At 40.2% G+C, this 27983-nt stretch overlaps 1 protein-coding gene across 1 annotated transcript in view; it reads left to right on the top strand.

The window, feature by feature from the left end:
• CHAT (choline O-acetyltransferase) overlaps positions 1 to 27752 on the top strand; it is a 32795-nt gene extending 5043 nt beyond the window's left edge. Inside the window, exons 4-15 of the mRNA XM_015866066.2 lie at positions 1934 to 2052; positions 3461 to 3514; positions 6117 to 6297; positions 7241 to 7418; positions 13218 to 13387; positions 13714 to 13814; positions 14000 to 14128; positions 15234 to 15356; positions 16826 to 16967; positions 20035 to 20097; positions 23911 to 24048; positions 25567 to 27752. Coding sequence (XP_015721552.1) covers positions 1934 to 2052; positions 3461 to 3514; positions 6117 to 6297; positions 7241 to 7418; positions 13218 to 13387; positions 13714 to 13814; positions 14000 to 14128; positions 15234 to 15356; positions 16826 to 16967; positions 20035 to 20097; positions 23911 to 24048; positions 25567 to 25836 — 1668 coding nt within the window. The 3' untranslated portion in view covers positions 25837 to 27752. The remainder of the gene's footprint in view (positions 1 to 1933; positions 2053 to 3460; positions 3515 to 6116; positions 6298 to 7240; positions 7419 to 13217; positions 13388 to 13713; positions 13815 to 13999; positions 14129 to 15233; positions 15357 to 16825; positions 16968 to 20034; positions 20098 to 23910; positions 24049 to 25566) is intronic.
• The last annotated feature ends 231 nt before the right edge of the window (positions 27753 to 27983 follow it).

Genomic DNA, 27983 nt, shown 5'->3' with positions numbered 1-27983 from the left:
CAGGGATGGGGCATCCACAGCCTCCTTGGGCAACCTGTTCCAGTGCCTCACCACCCTCTGTGAAAAACTTCCTCCTATTATCTAATCTAAGGTTTGTATTACATACTTTTTTGGATGTTGCTAGCTTTTCTCTCCAGTAACAAGATTCAGAGTTTCTTAGTCATATGAAAAATGAACTCTGATACAGCAATATAAAAAGTACCTTGTTAAATCCATCTAGCCATAGCCTATTCCACTCAAACTATTCCAGAATGCAGTACTTCAGGATAGGAATTACCCTTTTAAGCAAGACTACTGTTTGACATTCATTGTCACAGTGTACTATATGTAGGTACTCTGAAGTATTTTATTTGTAGAACATATACAGACATGTTTTTTAGCTCATAGGCAAAGCCAAGACCCCAGCCTTTAAGAATGTCTAGGTCTTCTTTGCAAGACAGGAAAATTAAACAAGCCATAGATAAAGGAGATTCTGTCATTCCACAAAATCACAGTTGGTCCTGCTTGCATTTACCATGTAAGAATATATATAAAAGCAACATTTTTTTATTCAAGACCTTCCATTCTAGCAAGGAAGAGACACTCGGTGGCTTCATGGATTCGGTGACATCCTGTATACTTGCTGCTGTGTTAGTGAAGTGTTGTTTTCCCTTACCTCATCAGCTGTGTTCCCCCTAGAAAACCTAACCACGTGTTTCTGTAGTCAGAATTAAAAGCTACAGTGCTCGCAGTGTTTCTAGTTTAAAAGCAGAGCTTAATATCTCTTCTAGTTGTTACCACATTATGAGGGCTTCACTAGATACTGCCCAATTTCATTCTTATTCAGATCACAAGACTTCACCATTTTCAAGCTAAACTAACTGTTTCTTAAATAGCATTCCTGTTAACACAAAGAGAAAGCTGGTTATTTAACCACCAACAGCACAGAACTTACAGAGGAAAGACATATAAATATTTTCTGAAACATCTCAACCCTTAATACTACTTAGTAAAATTAAACATCTGATTCTTAATCACAGAATCACAGGGGTTTTCACTTAGAATTTGACTTGCCAGGAGTACAGCTCTGGTCTGTTCTCCTGAAGACTCCAGAGACTGTGGGGGAAGCATCTGTTCTAACAGCAATGAAATATCTCAGAGGAAAACTTTTCCAACCGATGCATGCATCTGTAATTATTTTTGCATAATTTCATTGTTATGTATAGTTACTGTATGCAAAATGTGCCCACTAAAATCTGACAGACCATTTCATCTTTTTCTTTAGGAAATCCCCCATTTTCCAAACAACGATTCTTTAAACCCTTCTCAAACATAAAGGCAGGCTGTGAACATACATTTGTTTTTAATATAAATTGTTTAAGACGTATGTCTGTCTGGATCAAGCAGCAGTAATTGCATTTGTGTCAACAGACATAGAGGGAATCCTCCAGAGGCCCTGTTCACATGCCAGCATCTGCAGGGCCGAGCCATTAGGATCACCAAAATTCTCTTTTCAACTCTGTCCTGCATCAGGATGCTTATCTGATAGCTAACAGCAGAGCAGCTTGGTATTACTGACAAACCTGGATGAATACTACAGCCAAGTCAAATTCTGTCTGCCTCTTAAATTAATCCCAGTCACTATTCAGGAGTTATAACGTTGTACTCAAATGCATTTTTCATGTAGAGAGAAGCAAACAACATACCTAAACCACCACAATAAGGAGCTCTTTAATGGAACACACTGTAAATTGCCATTGATTGAAAAATGGGATTATGGAATTGCGGCTGATTTCAGCTGAGCTGAGGTCACAGAGCCCAGGCTGAAAATGCTCAGTGGCTCCATTAATCAAAGCCCATGCCTGACACTGGGGGCACCAAGCACCCCCACCCTGACTGCCTCTCTACAGCCCACTGCCAGCTTTAAGGCTGTGTGTCTCTTTTCCTCCCTCAGGTGTTTAACTACTGGCTGGATGACATGTACCTCAACAACCGTTTGGCTCTTCCAGTCAACTCCAGCCCAGCAATTATCTTCGCTCGTCAGAATTTCAAGGATGTAAATGACCAGCTAAGGTAATGCACTAAGACTTGCAGCTTTTGCTAAGTGAATGAGCATTTAAAATACACAGCTTTTGCAAAGAGACAATCGACTTTCATTAAAAAAATAAGGGCTGTAACCACGAAATGATTTCCCTGTAGAATTGGTTTGCTCATACTGAGATCCAGAAATAAATGTGTCATCACTGTTATGTTTGTTGCCAGGAAAAAAAAAAGAAAAAAGGAGAAGGAAAAAAAGAAAAAGCATTTATAATCATTCTAAATAAATATTTGCTAAGTGTTTCATTGTATAATTCAAATAAACCATTTCTGGGTAAGAACAAGAAATACTGATTTCTGACACATATAAAGGAAAGCAATCTCTAACATGCCATTGCTACAATACCTACCCACCTTGCAACTTGAAACTCTGCCATTAAGTTGTCTCTGCCAGGTGTCCAAAAGGGCACCAGAAACACAGGAGATCTAAGAACAAGAGTTCAGAAGTCATTCCTCCCCAGGAGCACGGCTTCCCTCGAGCCCATCTTTCCTGACTTGACTTTTCTCCTTTGAACTGAAATGAGAGTCATTTCCAAAGGGAAAAGGTAGCCAAGTAGCCAAGCACACAATATACCTCTCCAGGCACCCACAGAACAGGATTCCATTCTTCAGCTTTCACTGAAAGATTTTCTCCTTTTAAGCAGTAAACCAGATCAAATCCATTTTCATATAGTGCAGTGTTCCTCTTTGCTTTTAGCACTCTCTAGCTGCTCATTACTGAAAGAATTAACTGCGTATGAATTTATGCCTTTATAAAACAGCCAGCACCCTGAAGACGATTTGTTATTTTCACATTTTGCAGAGACAGCCAGTGTATCTCTTTACTTTAAACACAACTATAAATGCTTCCATTCATTACTGACCAAATTTATTGTGCGCACAGCTTTCTAAAAACTTCTGCTTCGCATTTTCTAATGCACATGCTTTAATGAGGAAATATTTTTCTCAGAGCTGCCCATTCAGACACAGCACAAACGGCAGCGTCAGGAAATAATACACCTGTCTACAGCACCGCAGAAAGAATATCTCCTTAGGAGAGGAAGTACTCTAATAAATTGGACAGCTTATGAGTATAGATATCGAAACCCACATTAAGGATTCTATTAGATATTCAGCCTCTGTTCCCATTCTCTAAATAAATGCTTCCAGGCTTCCTACTCTGGTAATTTAACCATTTGAAGGGACCATCGCTAGGATTTCATATTTCTCTTGACATTAATTCATTTAGGTTTTGGCTGTAGGCAAGGGGCTTCTCTTGCCAAGCCAGAAGACTTTCTTCCTCATGCTGCGTCATCAATCATTCAGGCTCTCCTCTGTCCTGCAGAAACAGTCCAGCATCACGGAATGACAAAAGACTGATGGCAGTTCTATCTGTTACTTGCAGGTTTGCTGCCAATCTTATTTCCGGTGTGCAAGACTATAAAGCTTTACTAGACAGGTAAGTAGCTTGGAAGGGGAGCTGCAGTTTGAGTATCTACAGGGCTTCTGATTTAAGGGTGCTCTAACATGCCCAAAATCAGGCGGCATCACGCCTCACCAAAATTTGGAGGGGCCGGGGCTCTGGCATGGCTGCTTCAGGGATTCTTTATGTGCTTACTACTTTATTACTGCTTGGGGAAAGATGCTTTTTGATGCTTGGCTGTCATCGCTTGTGCAGTGCAGCCCATAGGACACAGACAACCCACCTAACATAACTAGTGAGTGCCTCACCACAGACCATTTGCTTCAGTAGGTGACAAAAATAACAAAGTTCTATATTCTATTGATGCTTTCTGTGTATAAACACAGGAGGAAAACCCTTATATTTTAAGTCATGAGGTACCTCACAGCAGCAGTGAGAGCTTGTGACAGTAGGTTATGTTTTTCATCCTCACTTCGTGTGTTCCAAGCTCACTGCCTCCTGAAGAGGAGAAATAGCACAGAGCCAACTACAACAGGCACTGCACTGTAAGTGGAGAAAGGATCATTTTTCTGGCTGGAAATACAACAGGCCTACGTGATATTCTATAACCAATGCTTATTTGGATGAGGAAAACAAAAATCTACATTTAAACAGCATAGTTCCTATCTTCTATGAATTAGAAAAAGAACAAAAGAAGGGGAAAGGGTTGTTTGATTTCTCACTTTAGAAGTCTGGCAGCTATTCAGAGAATGTGGAAGAGGCACTTACTGAAGTTGTGAACTTGTCCAAGATACGCAATGGAACCGCATAGACCACTGCTGATGTGTAATGAGGTACTATTGCATATTAATGTACTTGGTTGCATCTTTATGTAACAGCATCTGAAAAGCCACTTAGCTCAACCAAAGAATAATTTACATTCTTATTATTCAGGTCCTACTACTCAAGAGCCAAAGACTGCTGCGATCAGATTTGCTTCCCTTAGATCAATAATCATTTAAGCTCTCACTAGAGTCTCCTCATGTTGTTAGTAACAGTTGCTCATCAGCCCTCATGTACAATTATGAGGATACCACAGTTGTAACATTTTTAACTACTTCTTGCTGTTAAAGACATACATCAGTGAGTCTACTGGTGGCTTCTCTTGGGTCATCCCACATGTAAAAGCACACAGTTCCAAACCCGGGTGTTTAATCTTAACTGTGCAGATATTCCATGCACTTGTCAGGATAAAGTCTTTCAAAGAAAGCCTAACTTGCTCCATTAGACAGCCACAAGATCTTACACATCTAGATCAACATAAGATTTTTCAGTCTCATCAGTTAACATCAATAATCCCTTTCTTAACTGTTGCAAATACAGATTGTCTAATCTAAATCTACCACACTAATTCACTATTTTTGATTATTATAGATGCTTTTTAAAACCCTTCAGTCCTCATGCTAAATAATGTGTTAAATAGGAGATTTCTGCATTATACAAAACGGGAAACACTAATATACCTGATTTTTTCTGATGAGAAACAAAAAAATTAAGCAACTTTTCAAGGAAGTTGAGCGATACAGAGACTTCAACAGCCAGGAACTGAAGTTCCAAAGGGCTGCCAAACAAGATAAAATAGCATGAGATGTGACACTGCTTGACCACAACCCTCCTAGTGTTCTGCTTTCGTAGAATCATAGAATGGCCTGGGTTGAAAAGGACCACAATGATCATCTGGTTTCAATACCCTGCCACCTACAGGGTATCCAACCACCAAACCAGGCTGCCCAATGCCACATCCAGCCTGGCCTCGTATGCTTTGCTCTGGTCCCTCTCTGGCAGGCCTGAATCTTTGCCTTCTTGCCGAGGGAAAACCTCTCCATCACAACGTTTTCTTCCCCCTGTGGTTTCTGCAGCCTCTCCTGAGTGGCAGAACCATTATTTCTTGATGCAGTGTCAGTGGAATATTTTACAGTCCATAACCATAATTGTGATAACACTTTGTTTTTTTCTTGCCACTAAAGAAGCCTTTTAGGAAGCGTGGTTTCCACATACTTACCATTAAAAAGGGAATGGCTTTTCAGCATTTATTTCCCCATAGATGTGAGTAATGGTCAGCACATAAGTGAGGCTCTCTGGAAAACAGATGTGACCTCTGCATTGCCCCAGCTGCTTCTGTTCATCAGGTGTGGACCTGGGGACTGAAGAGATACCTTCTCTCGCATGCTCAGTGCAGGGCTGCTGCCATTCGTGCTGAACTTCATCGGTGCTTTTACTTTTTAAGGTGCTACATTTGTTTCCAGCCATTCTGTTTCTGCTGGCTTCTGTCTGGGCAAGTTTCCGGGGTCCCTTCTTGGGAGGCTTCCATTGCAAAGCTGCTCCTGACCTGCTATTTTTTCCATTACAACAACAAATGATAATGCAACCGCTTAATGAATATGCATGAGGCTGCCAGGAATGATGTATTTAACTTTGGTATAGGAATTCATCTATTTCCCTTACACTGTAATCTCGTTTTATTATTCAATTTGTGTTATACCTGATCTAATTGTAACAGAACAAAGGACAGATTAGATTTCTTTTCCTTTCTGTCTCTCTCTCTCCCCCCTCTCCCCTCTTTTTCTCTGGCTTTGTTTTCCTCCTCCTCTCTCTCCAGCCATGCTTTACCTGTTGATTTTGCTCGTGGACAGCTGTCTGGTCAGCCTCTCTGTATGAAGCAATACTATGGACTCTTTTCTTCCTATCGTCTTCCAGGACATACCAAAGACACCCTTGTGGCCCAGAAAAGCTGTGTAATGCCAGAACCAGAGCACATCATTGTTGCTTGTAACAATCAGGTAAATGGGTGTTCTCTTTTAATGCCTTTCTATATTTCTTACTTTCTTTAAATTCACTCAAGAAGAGCTTAATCTAATTACTGCTCAGAAACACGATTAGCGTGCTATGTATGAGCTCTCTCCTTACCAAACACTCACTGTCAATGTTTCCAAAAGATGCTTCTGCAGCATTTTTGTCTTTAGCTCACGTTATGTTCCAAGCACGGTGATGCAGAAAAGAGGAACGTGGCAGAATTCATTTGCTTTCTCCCTGAAACAAAAATGTTTATTAAACAGAAGAAACCACAGAGGAAGAAAATCTTATTAGAATGCATTTACTGGAAACACTCTTCTTTTGACAGTCAAGTCTTGGCACACAATGAATGACATACATACCTCCTGCCCATGCAGGGGGGACTAAGCTATGCCTGCAGAAGTTAGCACAGGAGCAGGCAGAAATACTGAAGTGTTAGAAATCTGAGTCTGCCGCAAACACTAAAACCCCTTGGCTGCAGAGTACATTGCCTGGGCAGAGCAGCATAAAACTCAGCCAGTGTGTAGTGCTGGAGCATACTTTGCCTGCAGGCCCCCTTTATTCAAAGGGCTAAATGCTCACCTTTTCTCAGGAAGTCCTGTCCTTCACCTCAATAGGAAGTTCTTCAGGCTCTTTTTAAACAAATAACAACATGCAAATTATTGATGTACTTTGTGGTTTTATCTCCTCAGATGCTTTCTGGTTTATTCATATAGCAAATGTTTTGAATCCAACACAGTTGTGCAAGTCCCCTACAGCCACTGTTGTCAAAGCCCAGCAGTGCTGAGAACTAATGGTTTTGTTCTCTGTGGTCCTCAGGCCTGGTTCTCTAGGCAGGACTTCAGCACATTAAGGATACCTAGTGAAGGCAAAATGTCAGACCAGTAATGATCCAACTCATCTGTGACTGTTCTGACTTCTTTTTTGCAGTTTTTTGTTTTGGACGTTGTCATTAATTTCCGTCGTCTCAGTGAGGGAGATCTGTTCACTCAGTTACAAAAGATCTCCAGAATGGCAGAGAATGAAGATGAAATGCTGCCTCCAATTGGCTTGCTGACGACTGACGGAAGAACAGAGTGGGCAGAGGCCAGGACACTCCTTATGAAAGGTTAGCAGCAGCAATCCCAGCTTTCTCTTCTTCATCTTCTTGCCCCTCTTCCTCCTCACCATCATTGCCTTTCTTTGCTGGGAGTGAACCTTACAGCAAACATAAGACTGAATGTGCAGCCTCACTGCTGAATTTTTCTGGCAGGAGGATATCTCAGTGCTTGTAATCATTCAGATGGACGTTACAAGGAAAGCAGCAGATGCAGTTTGACCTTGTGGCTGTGTACTTTTAAGTGTTACTCCATGTAAACAGCGCTCACTTTATTCTCTGTTCTTCATCACATAAATTGCATTACATCTGATTTTGTGATTCGTCTCTTTCTTCATATCCATCATGTACCAATAGGAATGATATACCTCCTTAGCTTTTGGCAACTCTCAGATATATTCTACCTTTTCTAACAAATGCATGTGAAAGTTGAGCATCTGTTGAATCTGGCTGTGCACTCTCTCTGGTCAGTGGAGAAAGAAACTATCAAGACTGATTTATCCAAATCTTAAGTAAATATCTAAGAGAGGTGACAACGGTCATTATCTGGGAATAGTTTTCCCTCTCTTCCAGCAGCAGGCAACATTCAGCAGTCCTGGATGCTGGACTTTTTTTACAATGATGTTATCCATAGAACTATATACACCTACTCTTAGATTAACAGTAGATGTGACAGTTGAACAGCAAACACCAAATGTAACTGTAATTCTTCTATAACTGTAATTCTTCTGAAAGGCTCCAAAGCCAAGAAATAGTGAGAGGTTATTAAAATTCTCACTGATGAATGACACCAGAATACATAAACCAGAAGATTCTCTGGCTTTCCTAAAATCCACTTTGGAACCACAGATCTTACATCCCATCTCCTTACACTGAATGTCAGTTCGCATCACAGTAGCTTAAAGAATGATAATGGAGAAAATCTTATGGCTTATTTTTCTCCCCCTAGTAAAATAACAAGCTCCCAACCCAGAGCAATTCACAGTGGAGGTCACTCCCTGCACACATGAATGTTAGAGCTGATGAATTCTAGTGTGTGTGCACTCACAATTAAGAAAGCTCAGAAATATTGCCTTGTTAGACAGTTGACTCAGAGGCAGCTTCTGTCTGATCTTTTTTTAAAGCAATGAAACACATTCTGTGAACAGGGAAATTAGATATTCAGAGCTGCAAAGTTTGACATAATTCATCAGAACTAAAATGCACTTGTGTCCAAGAATCTCACCTCTTTGGGTTGGCACTGGACATCATTCCTCCAAAACTCTTAGCAATAATCTGATTCTCTGAGATTCTCATTCTCTTTTAAGCTCATTAATTCTGCACAACCAGGCCCTGTCTAACTGCTTAGGTGCTGTTGTTATCAAACCCCCTGCTGGCAGAGCTCTCACTCTTAGGAGTTCTACACTTCTCTGCCCATCCAGCAAAAGGTTTGCTTGTTGTACCTCCACAGTATAAGCAGAATAAAAAGGTCCAATCTAACAAATCTGAAAGAAATAGCCCAAAATGGCAGACGTGGAGAGGTTAAGTCAACATCATGGGGGAGCTTCATAACGAGTAACTTAGAATGTTAGACAAGGCTAGAAGAGGAACCTTCAAAAACAGCAGCCCCCATTGGTGCACTTGACCACATATTACTCCTTGAAGAGCAGAAAAACGTGCAGACATCATTCTGCTCCTGCCCCGTATGTGCAACTTCAGATTTGCATGCATTTTCCTGGCTGAGTCCAGCTCCTGATGACTCACGAAGGTGTTATCCAAGTAAAAGCCAGCCCCTCTACCTGCAAGCATTAGTGCATGTTCTGCCCTTAAAGATGATAGTCATAACTTTGAACGATCAGCATTAAAACTCAAGATTACTACCTCTCTTCTCCGACTGGGTTCAATATTTACATGTTTTGGTATAAGGATCCTGTGAATTATGTAAAGGAAAAAAATTTATTGTACGATTCAGAGTTTTCTTCTAAATGTTCTTTATAGATAGAGGGAATTTCCTCAGGGTCATAGCTTCTCTGAGATCAAGCATCAACATGAGGATGAATTAAGGTGGAACTGAAGACAGTGTCCAGTTTCATCACAAAACATTACGTAACCTAAAATCCTATATCACAGGGTTCATTCATGGCAGAAATGTAGGCTGGAGCTTGATGACCCTCGAGGTCCCTTACAACCCTAGACATTCTTTGATTCAAGTCATTCTGTGAGATTCAATTCATGTATTTTTAAAGAACAGAGGATTTCCAGTTAATTGTGGTCTTGCTGGAGATTGATTTGTATTCTAATCAATGGATACATAAGATAGAATACCTAAGCCCTATTTTGGCTGGTTAAAATGTAATCATCATTAAAGCTGTAACCACTATCCAGTGATTCCAGAGGTATTCCAATGAAATATCACCAGCTTCAACAAACCCATAGTCAGAGCCTTAGAAAATGAAAGCATTTAAGAAAGAACAACAAAAAAAAACACACAACACCTTGATTTCTTTAGATCATAAACACTTTCATTACATGCCTGCTCTTCTTTGTTCTCATGTCCATTTGTCATTTCTAATTTCCACTCAACACATGTTGAGCCTGGGTTAAAAGACAACTAGCATCTTCCTTTCGCTTAGATACCAAGGATACTCTATGCATTTCACACCTACCATTTTATCTCTTTTTACTGCTTTGCACTCACATCAAATAACTCACCCTTTGATTACAATGTACTTCGAGCAAGACAATAAAATTACTAGTTCTTATAACAAATACCAGACTTGCAGTCAGTGAACTCAATTTTGTGAGTCAGTGAATTCAACAGAGTAAATCCAGTGCCAAAAAGAGTAGTGATTTTTCACTGTTGTATTAACCCACTTTACCTTCTTAGTTACTTAGAGCTGAGAAGCTGTCTACACAGATAGTAATTCTGTGAGGCAGTTTCACTGTGCAGAAAGCAAATTTCAAAGGAGCAGTACCTGGATTGCTCTGAATGTAATACCCCCTATTTATTCCCATAGATGCAATAGCAAAAAGAACAATCACACAATTTGATGGAGCAAATTCTCAGCTAAAAACCACTATTTTCACCATAGTCACCAGCGTTAGCTATGTATTTTTGCCAGCAATGAACAAGATCCTGCATGCTATGCTCATAGATACCTGCATGGCCATCCAGAACGTGACTTGTCTTTCATATCACAGTTGCCACTGCTGAAACATACCAGCCCACTGCCTTACTCTGCTTACGTCCCCTGTTATGTCTCCATAAATGTTTAGAAAGCATCAATGAATGTCAATGAATGACATCTTTTTCCACGTGGAGGAATTCAATTCCTCACCTTTGCCTTATCCACACTTCCATGTCAGATGCTATTCTGTCAGACTGCCCCTCTGCTGCCACCCATCACACTGAAACAACATGTCACCCTGGTGAGAAGGTACAATATCTACTGACATACCACCAGCATCCGCCTTTGATGTCCTGGGTCAATATAAAAGAAATAGACATTACTTTTGGAACAGCCATCCTAATAACCCCAGCAATTGTTGATTTACAAACACTGTGTTTTATCTGTATTCAGACTGTAGAACCAACCCAACCTCCAAAGCAGAGGAAGTGAATTCATACAGCAATAGGGCTGCTGTATTATGCACACCAAATCTGAATTTGATCCAGATCTTCTCATTATGTTTCCTTTCCTTTTTAAGATAAAAACCCCAACAAAGCAAAAGCTGATTGGCCAAGTCAGTTACATGCATTAGAAAGAAGCAAGGAAAAGAAATGTCTTACAGGGTTTCAGGTGCTACTCTGGTCCCTTCCAATACAAATGATCTTTGGATTCAACTCCTAATGAAATATTTATTTTGCATCCCAAGTCATGGCTCTGAGTTCCTGCACAGTTCATTATTGGCTCTATGTGATACTTTTGTCTGTGTTTAATCAGTTTTCTGAGCATATTTTTTTCTTGTAAGGACATATTTTCACTACTTTTCTGCTTTTAGCAGATCTGAATTTTATTCACTCTAATACCTAGAGCCAAGCTACCCTGAAGTCATACATCAGAAAGAGGGCTTTGTAACTGTCAGTAAGGCGTGGGCAGCAGCTACAACGCAGTATCTATAAAGCCATCAGATAACAGAAAACAGGACACTGATCAAGTTGTGAGCAGTTAGTAAATCACCACTCAAATTCTCCTTGAATTGCCTGTCCGCAAATACCAGCAGCTAAGATATACAGATCAACTTCCATTCATGCAGATCTTTTGCATCTGGGTACTCAGAGCATCATTGGCACAAATACAATTACTCTCAGCCCAGCAAGGATTGTGTACTAAAAGAACTTTATGGCCAAGAGCACAGGGAGATGTACTATTCCTTATCAGTCTTCTGAATGCCTTGGAAGACAATTCACAGAGGCAGTGTTCTATATGAGACGTAGACCACCAGTATCTGGTGCAGAAAGCTCAGGCTCCCCACATGGCCTGTCAGCTACAACAAAAGATGTCATCTTTCTATAACCTCTAAGAAGTCACAGCCCTCCTCTTTTTCTTTCACAGCACTGCTATTCCTTACCTTTCCTTCTCATTATCTTCCCTTTTCTCATACTTGTGCTCTTTTTCCACTGTACCGGATCTGATCCTGGAAGATATCAAGCATACCTTTTTTCCCAGCTCCTCACTAGCCAACGTTACTCACTCACATAGGTACACATTTTCTTGCTTTGAAACATTCTTTCCGTAATAGCAAAACATAAAGAATACTTGCAGCTTGAAATACAGAGCTATTTCAAACACAAGGGCTGTTTAAATACTTCTCCCATTCTTTCAGCTAAAATGGTCTCCTGAGATTGAGCACCAATTTGCAAGAGATTATCATCAACCTGAATTCACATCTTTAGTTAAAAACATTCTCAAACAAATATTTTCACCAAAATCTGGCAAAACCAGATGAAAGTGGAAGGAATTTAAGTCAACGTCTAAAAGCCCTTTCTCCTTTGATCTCGTTAACACCTATCTAATAGCAATTAACAACGCTATGTGCTTTTGAATAAAGCAAGTCTTAGTTATAAGTTCCATACTTGTATCCTTTCCATTAAGAGCTGTGTTAAGTCCTCAAAATTAAGCAAATCCTCGGCCTTAAACTCAGAAGCACTGCAAACCTTTACTTTCATAATATTTGAGTTAAAGGAACTGAGGAAAAAAAACACATACAGACACAATAAACAGAGGAATACGTTGATCTTTGTACTTTACCCACAGAAGCAAGAGAGATAGGACAAGAAAAAGAAACAGCGAGTTAGAAAAGTTATATATTATTCAGAAGCACTCAAGTGAAAAAGTGGCAGGTGGCAACGTGATTTGAACAGAACTGTGTCCAAAACCTAAATCTCACAGCCTTATCAATGGATGTTTCTTTTTCCACATGACAACAGCAATATACTCAAGTCTAGGGATTATTTACATTGAAACAAAAAAAGATCAGTGACAGGAAAAAGAAGAAAAGTTAAGGCAACTTTGTCACTGCTATATCCAAATTAAGTGTATTATACTTCATATGTAAATTCAGAATATGAAAGGTAAATTCAGAATATGAAAGTGAATGTTACTGAATCACATTAAAGAGTCACAGAAACAAGCAAAAGTCAATATGTAAATGAACACCTTGATGTAATGTTTCCTTGCATTGAGGTTACTCTGCTGTTCAGAGCTCTGCAGACACCAACTTGTGTTACAGACAGGGTCAGATATTCAATGCTGACCAGGGCAGCAAGGTTCCTGGCCAGTCCTGTACTACAGGTAAGAATACATGAACATTTTGCTCTTTTATCCCTAGACTCCACTAATCGCGACTCTCTTGACATGATTGAACGATGTATATGTCTGGTGTGCCTGGACAGCCCGAGTGGGGTTGAACTCAACGATACAAACATGGCATTGCAACTGCTACATGGAGGAGGCTACCATAAAAACGGTGCCAACCGTTGGTATGACAAACCTATGCAGGTAAAAACCTTACAGTACTATGATATTGCACGTGGTGAACATCTTCAGTTGTCCTTGTAGAAGGGAACACTTTGAAGCACATAGGCAAGAGTTGGAAGTTCACATTTTTATGAGACTCAGTTCAGAAGAGCAGCTTGAAAGGGATCCAGCATAATACCATTCACAAGACAAGAAAGTCTCCCACAACAAGTACCTGTAACTCAAGGAAGTACCTGATGCAAGCAATAAGAAAACCATAGCAGAATAATAACATGACTTTCTAGGTTGCCTAAAATCTTGATCTTTTAGGTTACTCCAACAGCATTTATTCACCTCATGTCTTGCAGTTTGTGGTAGGAAGAGATGGAGTCTGTGGCACTGTATGTGAACATTCCCCTTTCGATGGCATCGTACTGGTGCAGTGCACTGAACACCTGCTCAAGCACATGTGAGTCCCCTTTCAGTACAGGTACTGTTCTTGCTCTAGCCCTGGGAAGTTTCTGACAGCTGCAATTTCCCCTGGAGCAAAGAGCCACTAAGTCCAGCTAGTAATTTACCCACTAAAAATGCACACTTGACAAGCAGACTTTTACCATGACCTTAATGCCTTCTTTTGTCCTCACGTACTAATAGGAAAGAAAGCTCCAAGAAACTACTCCGAGCGGATTCAGTAAGCGAGCTTCCTGCTCCACGGAGATTAAGATGGAAATGCTCCCCTGAAATTCAGGCACACTTGGCATCATCAGCAGAAAAACTCCAAAGGTATCACATACTTCTCACTTTTTTCAACATCAACTACAGGCTGGGAGCTACCCAGCATGGTTTGTGCAAGAGTGGATTTTCTCTCCCTACCCTTCTGCTCCTCCTCCTGTTCTCTTGGACACACCTAGTATCTCCTTGCAGGACAGCACACTCACAGGCTGGGGCTACTTCATGGTATTCTCGAATTGTATTACCATCATTCTCCTCTCATGTAAATAGTAGAAAACATAAACACTAAGGGCATGGGAGGAGTCCTTATTTGCACAGGATGCAAATGGTACAGGTCTTCTGTTTATGTGGGTGCATTTTATGGGTTTGACCTGACTAAAACAGAGGCCAAAGCAACGGGAAAGTATGTATAGAGCAGTAACCTACAACTGATTTGAATAAGCAATTTGAATTCAAAAATGTTATTTGCTTACATCCAACAAATGCACGTGTTGCTCCTACAAAGGTTAATTCTTCCAATTTTGTTCCCAAACTGTAAAAGATTTGCATGATCAGGGGGAAGAAGGCAAGGAGAGATTTTGTTTCAAATTATTTAGATCATCGGTCTGCACACTGAAATGGAGTCTCTGTAGAAAACCAACCTAGAAAAGCAGACATAAAATCATGGAATGGCCTAGGTTGAAAAGGACCACAGTGATAATCCAGTTTCAAGGCCCTCCTTTGTGCAGGATCACCACCCACCAGAACAGACTGCTCAAGCCACATCCAGCCTGGCCTTGAACACATGCAGGGATGGGGCATCCACAGCCTCCTTGGGCAACCTCTCCCAGTGCATCACCACTCCTGGGTGAAAAACTTCCTCCTAATATCCAACCTAAACCACAGTCTCAGTACAAAACCATTTCAAACACAAACAAAAGGACTTAAGCACCACAGTTCACAACAACAGACAGATTACAAGCCCCTTTTAGAACCCATGTGAATAACCGTGACTACTAGGAACAAGTTACCAAAGGCCAGGACTGCCTGCAGAGCAGGAGCCTTCTTACCTCTGTGGGTACAGCAGGAATGGTTCTCCAGGCTTTATCCACAGAGCATAATGGAACATGAGAGTCTTCCACGTCCCCCCCCTTAACTGCCTCTTTTTGTTTTCCAGGATAGTGAAAAATCTGGACTTCATTGCCTACAAGTTTGTGCACTATGGAAAGGAATTCATTAAGAAACAGAAGACCAGCCCAGATGCTTACATTCAAGTAGCACTGCAGTTGGCATTTTACAGGTAAGGTTAATTCAAACCACAACAACAAGTGATCTTGCAGTTGTTTACACAGTGTCCACTATTTTCTCAGCAGCCAAAAAAAATTAATGCCTGCTGCATGGAAATGATTAATCTTGCTTAGCAATCGTAAAACAGAAATTACTACGCAGTTCTGAGATAGAGTTCTCCCTGCTTTCATTCCATTTCATGCTCCTTACTCTGCTGTCCCGTACCTGTCTTCTGACCTCTCCATCAAAATCCCCAAAGTAGTCTTGAGCGTAGCATAGAGAAAAGAGGTGACAAGATATATCAGGGATTGGTAGACATGAACAGGAATGCAGTCTAAGTCTCTGTGTTAGAACCACTCCCTTGCCATTGTGGGTAGTTTGGAAGGAGCCATGGCAATAACTCATAGTTCACTGCATCTATATGCAAGGCGTTAAACGGCCACAGGGAAAAAAAACACTACAGAAGGATTTCAGAACAGAGTTCCTACACAAGGCAGTAAGTAATTCTACTTCCTTCTCCAGAGGCATCCCAAAATTTGATCATATCCTCTAATTTCCATGGTATCATCGAAGTTAAAAGCTGCTTTCCACCTTGTCAGAACAGCTAACGCTCCAGGCTACAGATTGGTTGCATGGTTTCCTGCAGAACATCCTATTACACAAATAATTATTTATCATGTCAAATTAAAGCCTGAAGTGGTCTTTACCCAGCCAAAATGAACAGATGCCTAACACATTTTGTTTAACTATAAACATTCGTCATACACCCATTTTCCACATTCCATAACCAAACTCCAGCAACAGCCTGGTCCAAGATTTTCATCTGGATCTGAGCTTTAATTTAAATTCCACGTATTTAGAAGTGAAAAGAACAACAACAAAACCACCACCACAACCTTGAGAGACAGTTATAAGGTAACTGAAAGCCCTGACTCCACAAAAAGCAGGTGAAGCACAGCAGGTCTCCTGAAGAAAGGCAAGGTAGCTCCATACCTGGATCCCAATTAAACAACAACCCGTGCTCTATTTGCAGTGCAGGCTGTCATTCCAGCTCAGTCTCAATAAATGTGTTTTCCTCCTATTGCAACTGTTGCACTGAGTTTGTAAATAAAGCACATTTCACTCTTGTAAGTGATTAATTAGACCATTATTTTATGATGCAGTACAAATAAAACATTCTTTGAGATATTTCCCATAGATTTTAGTTTTACTCGCCTCGCTTTCACCAGCGAGCCATTTCTTTTTTACTGGCAATGCATAACTAAAATATGAACAGCTGCATGCAGCTCCTCAAATCAGAGAGGAGCAAGCATTCATCTTTTTAAGTTTCTTACACAATTCTATCAGCACTCAGATGAATACTATATAAAATATTAAATCATACTTGTAACAATAAAATTTACCAAGCTTGTATTTCTTTTAATCTTTATGATTCCTTGAAAATAATTATCCTTTGGATTTATTTTTACTTTGTTCTCTCAGGTGCCACAGGAGACTTGTCCCTACCTATGAAAGTGCTTCCATACGCCGATTTGATGAGGGCAGAGTCGACAACATTAGGTCTGCTACGTCAGAAGCATTTGCTTTTGTGAAAGCAATGATTGATGATAAGCTAGCTCTGTCGGTATGTTGGTCTGGCTCCTTCTGCCTTCCCTAACAAAACCCTAAGCAACTAAATACGTTCATGATGCCCTTCCTCTCACTTTTTAACTGTTAACTGAGAACATAAAGGCATAGCACAGAGCAACTGGTCTCATGGGACTTTGCTCTTTGTGCAAACCGACTATTAATCTGAATATTTGCTGATTTAATTGAGCATACAAAGGATTCTAGGGCCTAGACATGACACTGAAACAAACAACATTTGATATTAGACTTAACATTGCTGTCCAACTGACCTATCACCAGATCTAAATATCTAGGCTGAACATGAAAACTTCATGGCTGTTATTACATTGCTACTCCATTTATAAATGCCTGGCTGCTCCCTTGCAGCAGCAGGTAGCCCAGTGGCAGGTCACAATGTGTGATGTGGCATAAATTCACATTTTCATTCCAGTGGATGTGTTGTGGCTCATCTTTTTGATTTTGAAGTCATGTTTCGGCCACATACACTTAGTTTTCAGGGGGACCTCCAAGAGGGCTGCAAGATGGAAAAGCTTTCATGATAAAACAAATCATAATAAAACAATGCTCCAAACTGCCCTGACATCACTCTGCAAAAATAAAAGCTTACTTTTCTTTGAGATGCTACCATCTGTTTGCCAGGAGAGTGAATACTCTGTATGTAAGATGGCTGTGCAAAGAGGTGCAGCTGACAGAGCTGAAACTATAGCTGCATGAACAGCTCTGTGCCCATCATCCCTGCAGAGCCTCCCTCAGCACCTCACTGTGTGCCATTTCCACTCACTGCACTTTACTGCCGTACAGGGAATTTCCAGGTGGCTGTTGGGTTGCAACAGGCAGCCACGGCATAAACTATTTTGCAGAGCAAAACCAGCCTAGCTGTTCTTCAATATCTAGTGTAGTATCAGTAGAAATACTGCTGGACTGTAGAATTAAGCATAAATTACTGAAATGGTGTAAACCAAGCTCTAACACCCCAAAGGATGAGGGGAAAAATTGTCCAGAGGAGTAGTCAGCGTTCCATGGCTTTTTTGACCTCCTTCTGGTTACCATACCTAGAGTTTAGCTCTCAATGAAGAAGACTTGAAAAGCTCCAGTGTTATAACAATAGCTCAAAGGAAAGCAGAGGTAATTTCCTCTGTTGAGTGAGTAATTCAGAACAGAATGCGACCATGCTATTACACATAATAGTGGCCACCATGTAATAGGCAAGAAAATGCTGTTATCAGAGTCCTGTCTGACTGCCCACAACAAGGTTCTTTCTGCTATTCCATCAGCTGCTGGCAACTCTGAACACCTTTCCTTCTATGTTCAGGTTCCCAGTGGCAACCCCATGCCTGCACTCCTAGAAGGAGCCAGAGTGCTCCTGGGATGTTTTTGCCAGATCCTTGCTCTCCAATAATCTCTTTCCAGTCTCCTTGGTCCAAAACTTAACAACTTCTGCAGGTCTCCCAAACCTTCAACATATTGTCTTACATGGGAACATTGTCTTACCATTCAAAGGTAAGACTTTGCCAATATCTGACAGCATCCCAAGCTGTACTGCTTCAAACAAGCAAGCAGAAACACATCAAGCCAGTCTAGGAGGAGCTCAGTCTAACCCTCTAAATCTTGATGCTTCACACTTTAGCAGTAACAAATAGTGAGAATAATGTTCCATTGCTCTTGAAAACAACCAAACACTACAAGTATAATGCAAACCAATCCATGAGCCCTTGTCTATTGAGAGATGCAAAGGGCATTTAAAACAGCTGGCAAGTGTTCTATCCCACAAACTTAAAGAATACAGAAATTTTTTGTTTTGATTTTAGCATCTCTCCATCCAAAACACATATATATGATGATCATAGAACCAATGGAAACAACATTCACTTAACTTCTTTGAGATGATTTCTTTAGATCTACAGAATGCCTCTGGATGGGATTAATTCTGATACATATATATGTTTTATAAAGAGATGCATCACTTGGTTTAAGGAGCCTTGGACTCCTCAGAACATTATTTTGCTAATAGCCATTAATCTAAATCAAGGTGAAAATGTTTTTCTAATAAGAATTCTCTTCAAATGATAGCTTGAACGGTCACCACAGATTGATCAAATCAGATTCATTCTCTAGCAGAAGAAATATCTCATGTGTTTGACACTTGCTGTAAAAGAGGCAGCATCTGACACTGCAGAGATTGCTGGACTAGCTGTAAATTAATCAGATTTAAAGACCGCACGTGGTAATTTAATCTGTATAATGGAACTAAGGCCTGCCTCTAGCCCTATGGAAAAAAAATATCAGACTCTGTATTTGAAGGTCCCTGATGGTGGCCTTGAATTGCTTCCAAAATGAATTCTTTGTTAAAGAGACCATTTATCATCTACAGGAGCTGAAGGCCCCCAGTTCATCTGGAGACCCAGTCTCTTCTGGCTGTTTCAGAGCCTCCCAGTGTTGCACCTTCTGCCTTGACATACAGCAGGGCAACATTTCTTCAGATCATTCTGTTGGCATGAAAGCCTGACTTTTGACAGGACTTGAAATTTACAAGCCTGTTATCTGCAATTTGAGGCACCTATGGAGGGTAGAACAGCCTTGAAAAATTCTAGATGCCTTTTCATACAGGGGAGTGGTTCGGTTTTTTTTGACCAGCTAGTAAAATACCAGTAATAGTTGTCATTAATATCACTGCCATTGCCCAGATAAAGCATTTTGGAAAAGAGGCCCGGCTGTTCTGAAAATGCTGAATTACATTAAGCAATTATTTCCTTACTTCAGATGCAGTAATTCAATTAGTAATAATCTACATGCCCCAAATCCATGGAACGGAACTACAAATCTTGCTCTGGCCTCAAACAACCAACCACCAACTGCCTTGTTCAACCCATGCACAACCATACATGGTTACTGAGTAGGACACTGAATCCTTCTGGCTTTTCAGTTATGAAGAATGCTTTCACCTGAGCAAGGAGCAAAGGACATTTGAGAGTGCTCGCTGTTTGGTTGCCAGTTAATTGATGGAAAATACGATCTCTTTGAGAGTTCAGGCAATAAGAGATACATTTTAATTCCCCCAACAGGATTCTGAGAAGATGCAGAGATTTAAGGATGCAATTGCAGCTCAAACTAATTACACTATTTTGGTAAGTAGAATGCTGATGTGTTTGGTTAAGAACTTCTTTTTACCTTCCAATAGAAGCATGAGGATACAATCATTAACTACATCAACTCCAAAAAGCCATATTTAACCAATCTTACTTAAAAAAATACCTCCTGGTAAGGAGAAAAACCAAAATCTTACAGAAAGCTTAGTGGCAAGCCTCCACTCTTGCACATTATCATTATCTCACTGCTCTTGAACTTTCATAGAACATAACACTTTGTATCCATCTCATTCATGGGTAACGTGCATCAGTGAAACATTTATTATTTGTATTAGTGTCATAGTTAGGAGTCTCAGCCATGAATTAGGATTCCATTAAGCTTTGCACTGTACGATGCAACAGTTCAGAAGTGGCTTTAAAGAGATTGCAATCAAAACATAACAAAGGTTTTTTGTTGTTGAGTTTATGTTGTTGGTATTGTGTTGTTTTTTGGTGGGTTTCTTTTTAATATAATGAGTACTGAAGGATTTGCAAAACAGAACACTACTCAGATGAGATAAACCTTTCTATAGTAAGCTCCTTGTGACCACCATGAAATGTTATCTACACAGATAGCCAAGACAAGTGTCAATAGGTTATTCTAAGATGAAACAGCAACAGAACAACTGATCAGGCAAAAAGTCAGGAAGGCTTAAAAGCAACTGACTTCACTGCTGTGTAATACGTGAAAGACAGAACTGCACTTGCAAAATCTAGACCCTCCAAATTTACAGGTACTTAGAACCATAAGCTATAATATTGCATGTAAGCCCACGAAAGCTGTAAAACATTGGAAGCTTCCTGCCCTCCCCAGAACAAAGTGGACATTTTCTTACGTTTCTTTTCCCTAGAGGTGAGATGCTCTCATCTGACAAAAGCAGTCACTTAGATTAAGTCTGTGACCAGAAGCTGGGAGCACAGCTCATTAGATGGGCTTGTATACTGAAAAGCAGACCCAAACTGTAATTTGTAACAGATCTAATCAGCAAAGAGGAAGTAATTAGACTAAGGTCCCTTTTGAAGACCTGAACGTGATTTCTAACAAAAGAAAGGCGGACCTTCCACTGAATAAATCAGTTTAGTATGAAAAACAACTCATTTTCCGCTGATTAAACGTGAGACAATTCAGCCTAAGTAATGTTTTGTATCACGCTGTGCCAAGACAAAGTGCAGGCTTCCTCTACCAAAAGCTCAGTCAAACCACTCGTGAAATTAATAAATGTTAATAACCAGCTATGTTAAGTGAATTTTCTACCCATGGTTTTGCCTCAGATCACTGCCTAACAAACCCACACTGCTGATCGCTGATTAAATACTCACATGTTCAAGAAATCATTAACTTCCAGAGGAATAGTCAGAGCACTGGAGAGGTGAAATGTTGCTCTAAGGTGGGATTTTTTCCTAGGATTGTGAAATTAAATAAGCTGAAAAGAAAAGCAGTTTTTGTTTCAATGCTAGGAAACTGCATTTTTGAAGCTGAGACTCAAAATGATCTCTAAAACAGAGGCAAGTCTTACCTTGGGGTAACCATCTCACCTGAACGACCTCAGAATAATTGCACAATGAGCACAAAGTACTGTAGGTCACAACCAGTAGAGTTTCTGTGCCTTTCTGCTTTAAAAATGTTTATCTCCTACAAAATCCTCCCTCCAAATCATTTCAGTTCTAGAAAATGTTATAAAATTCAGCCTCAATTGTAGCTCATAGGAAAACACTAAAATCACAGCAAGAAAATAAACTCATTTTAAATTTAAAAATACTTGTAGGTATTCTACCAAGATCCCCTTCCTTTGTCAGAAGCAAAATTTAACTGGTATGTCTTTAAACTGGGGCAAGGCTTCCACGGTCTGACTAAATTGGGTATAACAGACTGCAATGTAATAGCTCCTAAGAAAAGCAAAACAAAAAAGTCTACTTCATAAAGCAAAAAGCAATTTAATGATTTTATTTCCCCTTGTTAGGGCTTACTAGTAGCATTGCTATCTTAAATGTGGAGCTCTAAAATTCAATTTAGCACAGTTTTTTCCAATGCGTTGACTCACGGTTTATTTTGTTAGCCTGTCTCGGCCTCTCTTCAGACATGACATTGATCTATGTTGCAAAAACGTCATTGCTAACAGCCTTATAAATCTTGCGTGATAGCAAAATATTTCCTTTGATTACCAAAGTCAGTTTTCCTGTATGGGAAAAACGACGTAAACACCGCCTTGATGTATGCTACTTTTTGCAGCATCTTTGCTCCGTCTGGGCCGATGAACAAATAGCCCCTTTACCAACGGGTGTCTACTCCTTAATAAACCAAACAAGATTATGCACTCCCAGCCCTGTGCTTCAGGCACTTATCGCCGGTTGAAATGATTCTCCCCTCAAGAGGAAGAACAAGCTTGTCATTTAGGTTTTCTTCTAATTCCCCCCTCAAGAGGGGAAACAGGCTTGTGTACTCTTTAAAATCCTACCTTCTCTCTCAGGTCGCTTGTTTCCCTTGTTACAAGGGACCTGTGTAATAAGGGTGTCTGCTTTGCTGTCAGTGTAGCATAACATCCATTGCTATGCATTTCCTTCCTGTAGGACATCAGCCTCCCACCTAGGAATGAACTAAAGCTCCATCCTTAAATCAGCCCTTACCAGCAAGAGTAAGCCCAAACTGAACGAGCATCTGAGGCAATTCCTGCCTGGCTGGAGCAGCTGAATGCTGTTCTTCAGATGCCAACATTTTTACTTCGTTTTCCAAAGAAACAAATTCCTGGAAATGTACTGTTTGACTATTTGTCCGTCTGCTCCCTCTACAGACTTGTGATCCCACTGGCCTCTTCAATCACATTTTCTAGCAAGAAAAAAAAGCCTTAAAGCTAATCGAATTCCCTAAATCTATAGCACCAGATAGCTGGATAAAGCAGAGAAACACAAGCACAGTAAGTCCCCAGGGGACAGGCTTACTCCAGGCTCAGAGCGGTTAGTTCTTGAGAGCTGGCCACCAACATGCCCTCTGTGCAGTTCCACAGCTGTTGTTTTCAGTTGTCTCATATTAACAAAGGCTAAAATAAAGATAATTCAGCTCTGCAATGAAAGCCCAGCGGAAGGGAAAATGGAGCACTTGGGCTGTCAATTAAATATAGAAGACATTTGCGTCCCTAATCCTACCCCTCAAGTGGTGGGAGATGCTAGTACACTGTGATGGAACACTGGTAGATATAACCATTCTATACATGAATTGGGATCATTTCATATTGGCCCTGCACTGAGGTATAGCAGAAAAAGAAAGACTCCAGATGTCCAATCCAAATTAAGTTGTTCCTAGTAAATCTGGTTGTAGACATCTACTAGATCTTTGGATCTACTGTCATTGAATGATATATACTTCTAGGGCGAGATCCATGCTGCAAGGCATCAAAAGATTATCTTGCTCTCATTTGAAAGCGTGGAGCTTTCTTCTTTGAAATATAACCCAAGTGATGCACAGCTGATTCCAAAACACACTTAAAGATTTCTGTTATCTCCTATGCTCCCTTCAGCAACTTCGGAAGCCCATTCCATCATATTCTGTTCTGAGAAATGATGAGCATCTAGAATTCCAGATAATATCAACACATAATATATCTGGAGATCATCCCCTTCCTAATTTCCACAACTCCGAAGCACCTCATGAACAACCAATTACTGAGCATAAACAACATACATACTCCAACTAATATCTGAATATTACAGGCATCACATCACTCAAACTAAGTTAGTCAATCAGAAAACAAGGCGGCAGCATCCAGGAATGCACCTCCATACTCAGCTGATTGCTGGTGTCTATCCTGTCGTACACAGGCTATTACTGGAATGGCAATAGACAATCACCTACTAGGGCTGAGAGAGGTGGCACGAGAACACTTCAAGGAGCTGCCAGAGATCTTTACAGATGAGACATATTTGACAAGCAATAGATTCATCCTCTCAACCAGCCAGGTGAGTTTTTCCTTATTTAATTGCTAAGCAAAGAGTAACTGATCTGTGTTCTGCCAAAATCTGTCTCTCACAATGAAAATGATAGGTGCCAGCTGTAGCAGGACCTCTTTATACCAGGGACAGTACAAACCCAAGTCAGACAGGCTGCCGCTCTGAGAATGAAAAGCCCAGCACTATGGGGACACTTTATTCTTGAAAGGAGCCATGTTTGGAATCTTCAAGAGCCTTCAGTTGTTCTGTGCAAGACTGCAAACCATGCAGATATGCACCTTAGATTTAGACATTTATGGATTTACAGTTTTGTACCAATACAATACTTTAAGAACAAACATGACATATATTTAATCTTCTGAATAACAAAATGTCCTTTGTTTCATACATCCTAGAAATAAAATGTTTCATTGCATGAAGCAGCAGAGCTAATGAAAGAAGAAATCTGTATATGAATTCATGTACTGAAAAAACACAAACCCAAGTGCATAGATTGGATCTGTGCAACAGAAAAGACTTACAATATCACGCTGCAGCATAAAACCTTAATAAGTAATTTGATCTTGTCATAATGTTTGCAGGCTTGGGACATGAGTGAATGTAACCGACACACTACTACATAAATTCTCCAAGAAACTATCCGTGAGCAAAGAGTGTTTCTGAATAGCTTTATGGCCTTCGGCTGTTGCACAGCAAATTTATCTGACAATTCTATGGCTCTATTAGCAGGACTAATGGCTTGTTCTACACCATTAAAAAGCCAAATGTCATTTGTGAAGGCCCGCGTACACAAAGTCTGAAGCATAGATTTCTATCACATCCTTTATTTTCTCTAGTAGAAAGAGTTTCATTTTTGTATTATGCCATGATTAAATTGAGGGGTAATAGAAATATAGCACCCAGACGCATTAAAATATGCTTTTATACTGCATCACTTTTAATGAAGATTAGAATTAGAATGTAAATTAATATTGAGATGGATGATGCTACTTTCTATAATCAATTATACTCTTTGCGCTACAAGTTTAACATAACCTTAAGATAACCTCAAGAAAATGAAAACCTTAGACAAGTTCTATGCATCTTGATCTGGATCAAAATTGCATATAGCCTTAGAAATTCCACACCTACCAGAAACGTAGCATCTAGCTGTTAAAGACCTACAGCAAATGAAAAATAAAGAAGTGTATTATAAGTTCCCTTCATAACTGTGCCAGATTTTAAATACCAGAAGACAAACAGAGCAGCCAGATTCCATACTGAGATCACAGAGCAGCCTTTACCTTCCAAGCACCAGCTCCAGACCTCTGTTCTACAGAGGGGATTCTCTATTATAGAATCATGGAATGGCCTGAGTTGAAAAGGACCACAATGATCATTTAGTTTCAAACCCCTGCTATGAGCAGGGTCACCAGCCACAAATGCCACGTTTCAAGCATTTGTTTACCTTTTACTTTACTCCTAAGCAGCTGATTTCAGGTGTCCTGATTAATCAGAAATCATTCCTTACCTTCTCCCTGCAACCAGGTTCCAACGACTATGGAAATGTTCTGCTGCTACGGGCCCGTGGTACCCGATGGTTATGGGGCATGTTATAATCCTCAGCCAGAGCATATATTATTCTGCATTTCAAGCTTTAAAGACTGTAAGGAAACGTCTTCAGACATGCTTGCAAAAGCCGTGGAAGAAAGTCTCCTAGAAATCAGAGATCTGTGCAACAAATACAGCTCTTCGACAGCAAAGTCACTTGCCAAACAAGAGGAAGCCACACAGTTGCAGAGTGACCGCAAACTCTGAGAATCATTATCCCAAATCCACCATAAGAAGGAATAAATGACATAGTTGTTCTAAGGCAAGATAGTGCTAGTGATATATTAGCGTAGAACAAAAACGCCGTTTCTTTTACACTATTGCTAGCATTTGTAAATGTGAAATCTTACATGTCATGCTTGAGGATCAGCGGGAAGGTTTGGTCTCACTGGCTGAAATGGCAGTAAAGCGTGTAGGATTGTAGTATCAAATCTAACTATAATTGACTTATGCCACTTTATTTAAAAAGAAAAACCCTGAAAGTTTGTATATGGCATGGATGAAATGCTAAAGCACACCTAACTATTAATATTCTACTAATTCCAATGTTACAAAAGCAGACCATCTTTAATAGTGGCCATTGTGTATTTCTAGATAGAGCAACAGACCTCTGTAAAATCAGACCAGGGTCTGTACGTTCCCCTGAATCAGAAATGCTGCAGAATGGTTTACACTTAATTCTGGTTTGCACTGGCCTTAAGTACAGTGCCATCCTGAAAGCAGCACCTTGGAGATAAAATCCATCAAAGAGAATTAGGAGAATTTTGTCTGTAATGAATTGACTTGATCATTTCTTTCTGACAGCGAGCAAAATCCAGTCTGACAGAGAAGCAAAGCACAAAGCATAAGTACAATTCAACTCTATTTAAATCTTGTTTATTGTTCGCATAGGAATGAATTCTGTCAGCGTGACCAGCAGGAGAGCTACATGCAACCACAGAAAATCAAAGAGCAATAAATAACTAGAATAAGGAGGCAAACTTGCAGGATAAGGAAGTCTCTAAGATAGAGCGATAAATACCAGTTTAAAAGTATCAGTACTCGTAACAGCTTTGCATCATCCCACTTGGGAGGGATTTATACTTTATATTTTAATATCAGATGCTATGTATCACCTTTTGCAATGCACTTCTGTCTAAGAAACCTAGATACTGACCCAGTAGATTATGCATGTCCATGCTTATTTTACCCCCTCTTTCTAGTCACATTCATTCAATTAAGCATTCTGCTGGATAAAGGCTATCTGTGCCATATGCGAAAGCCCAGTGGGCCTAATAATCAATCAGAGCAAGTCAGTTACAGTGGAGCAAATCAGCTACGGTGATTTACAGTGATAGGGTTCCTTTTTCTTAAGTTAGCACATAAAAGATATTCTGCTCTTTTAACATAAACACAGCACTACAATCACACCATTTTTTCCATACAACTGCTCACAATTATGGCCATACTTTACGAGTATATGATGCTGTGAGCTGTTACTGGATTATTTATTAATTTGATTCTAATTAAATGTATAATTACATTTTGTATTCCTAGCTTGAGAGGTACCAATACTTACAGGTACCTATTCAAGAAACCTCAGGCTCAGCTCCTGGTACACTTAGACTGGACAGTCTTGCATAAGGTTAAGATAAGTAAAACTCATAGCCCAGGGCACTCCCAGTTTGCCAGCAGGAGCTTCATGGGGACTGTGCTTCTTCACAGCTAACAGAGTCCCCTACACCTATGTTTTATCAGCCCATGCTGCACTGCATTTACTAAGGACTTCAGGAAATAGATAGCTTCCTTAGGTGCTTATATAAACTTGTTTGTGCGATAACAAAACAAAGTAAAACCTGACTTCAAAACTGATATAGTTAAGGGTGTGAGAGCCTGCTGCCTGTGCCTGGACTGCAGTGTGGGGGACAGAAGACTCAGAAATATTTTAGTGATACTTTTATTTTTATAAAATAGTATAGATTTATGACAAACGTGTTTACTTATAGCCTGCTCGGTTCAGTAGTCTAGTGCCCTATGGAAACATGTTTATGTTTATCTATATGAATATATGTATCTGATGTGAAGTAAATGCTGGAAAACACTACTTCAGCTCAACATGCTGCCAATAAAGCCATCGGAATGAGCTCATGGCCTCTTTGTGTCTCCATTAAAAGGGTTTTCAGCCTGAAATGAACACACACAATCTCATAAAGCCTCCATGTCACACACAGAACAGCAAAAAGTGCTGTCTCGGACACCTCAGTGCTCGTACCCTGCAACTTGACTATACTACCCTAACAACCCTCCACCAAATCATGTCCCTGAGCACCACATCCAAACTGTAAACCTTCCCTGTTCAGCCATTTGCTGTGGGT

The sequence above is a fragment of the Coturnix japonica genome, chromosome 6 (genome assembly GCF_001577835.2).
Source record: "Coturnix japonica isolate 7356 chromosome 6, Coturnix japonica 2.1, whole genome shotgun sequence".
NCBI lineage: Eukaryota > Metazoa > Chordata > Aves > Galliformes > Phasianidae > Coturnix > Coturnix japonica.
The sequence above is the reverse complement of the archived record's forward strand: the minus strand, read 5'-3'. Positions and strand labels throughout refer to the sequence as shown.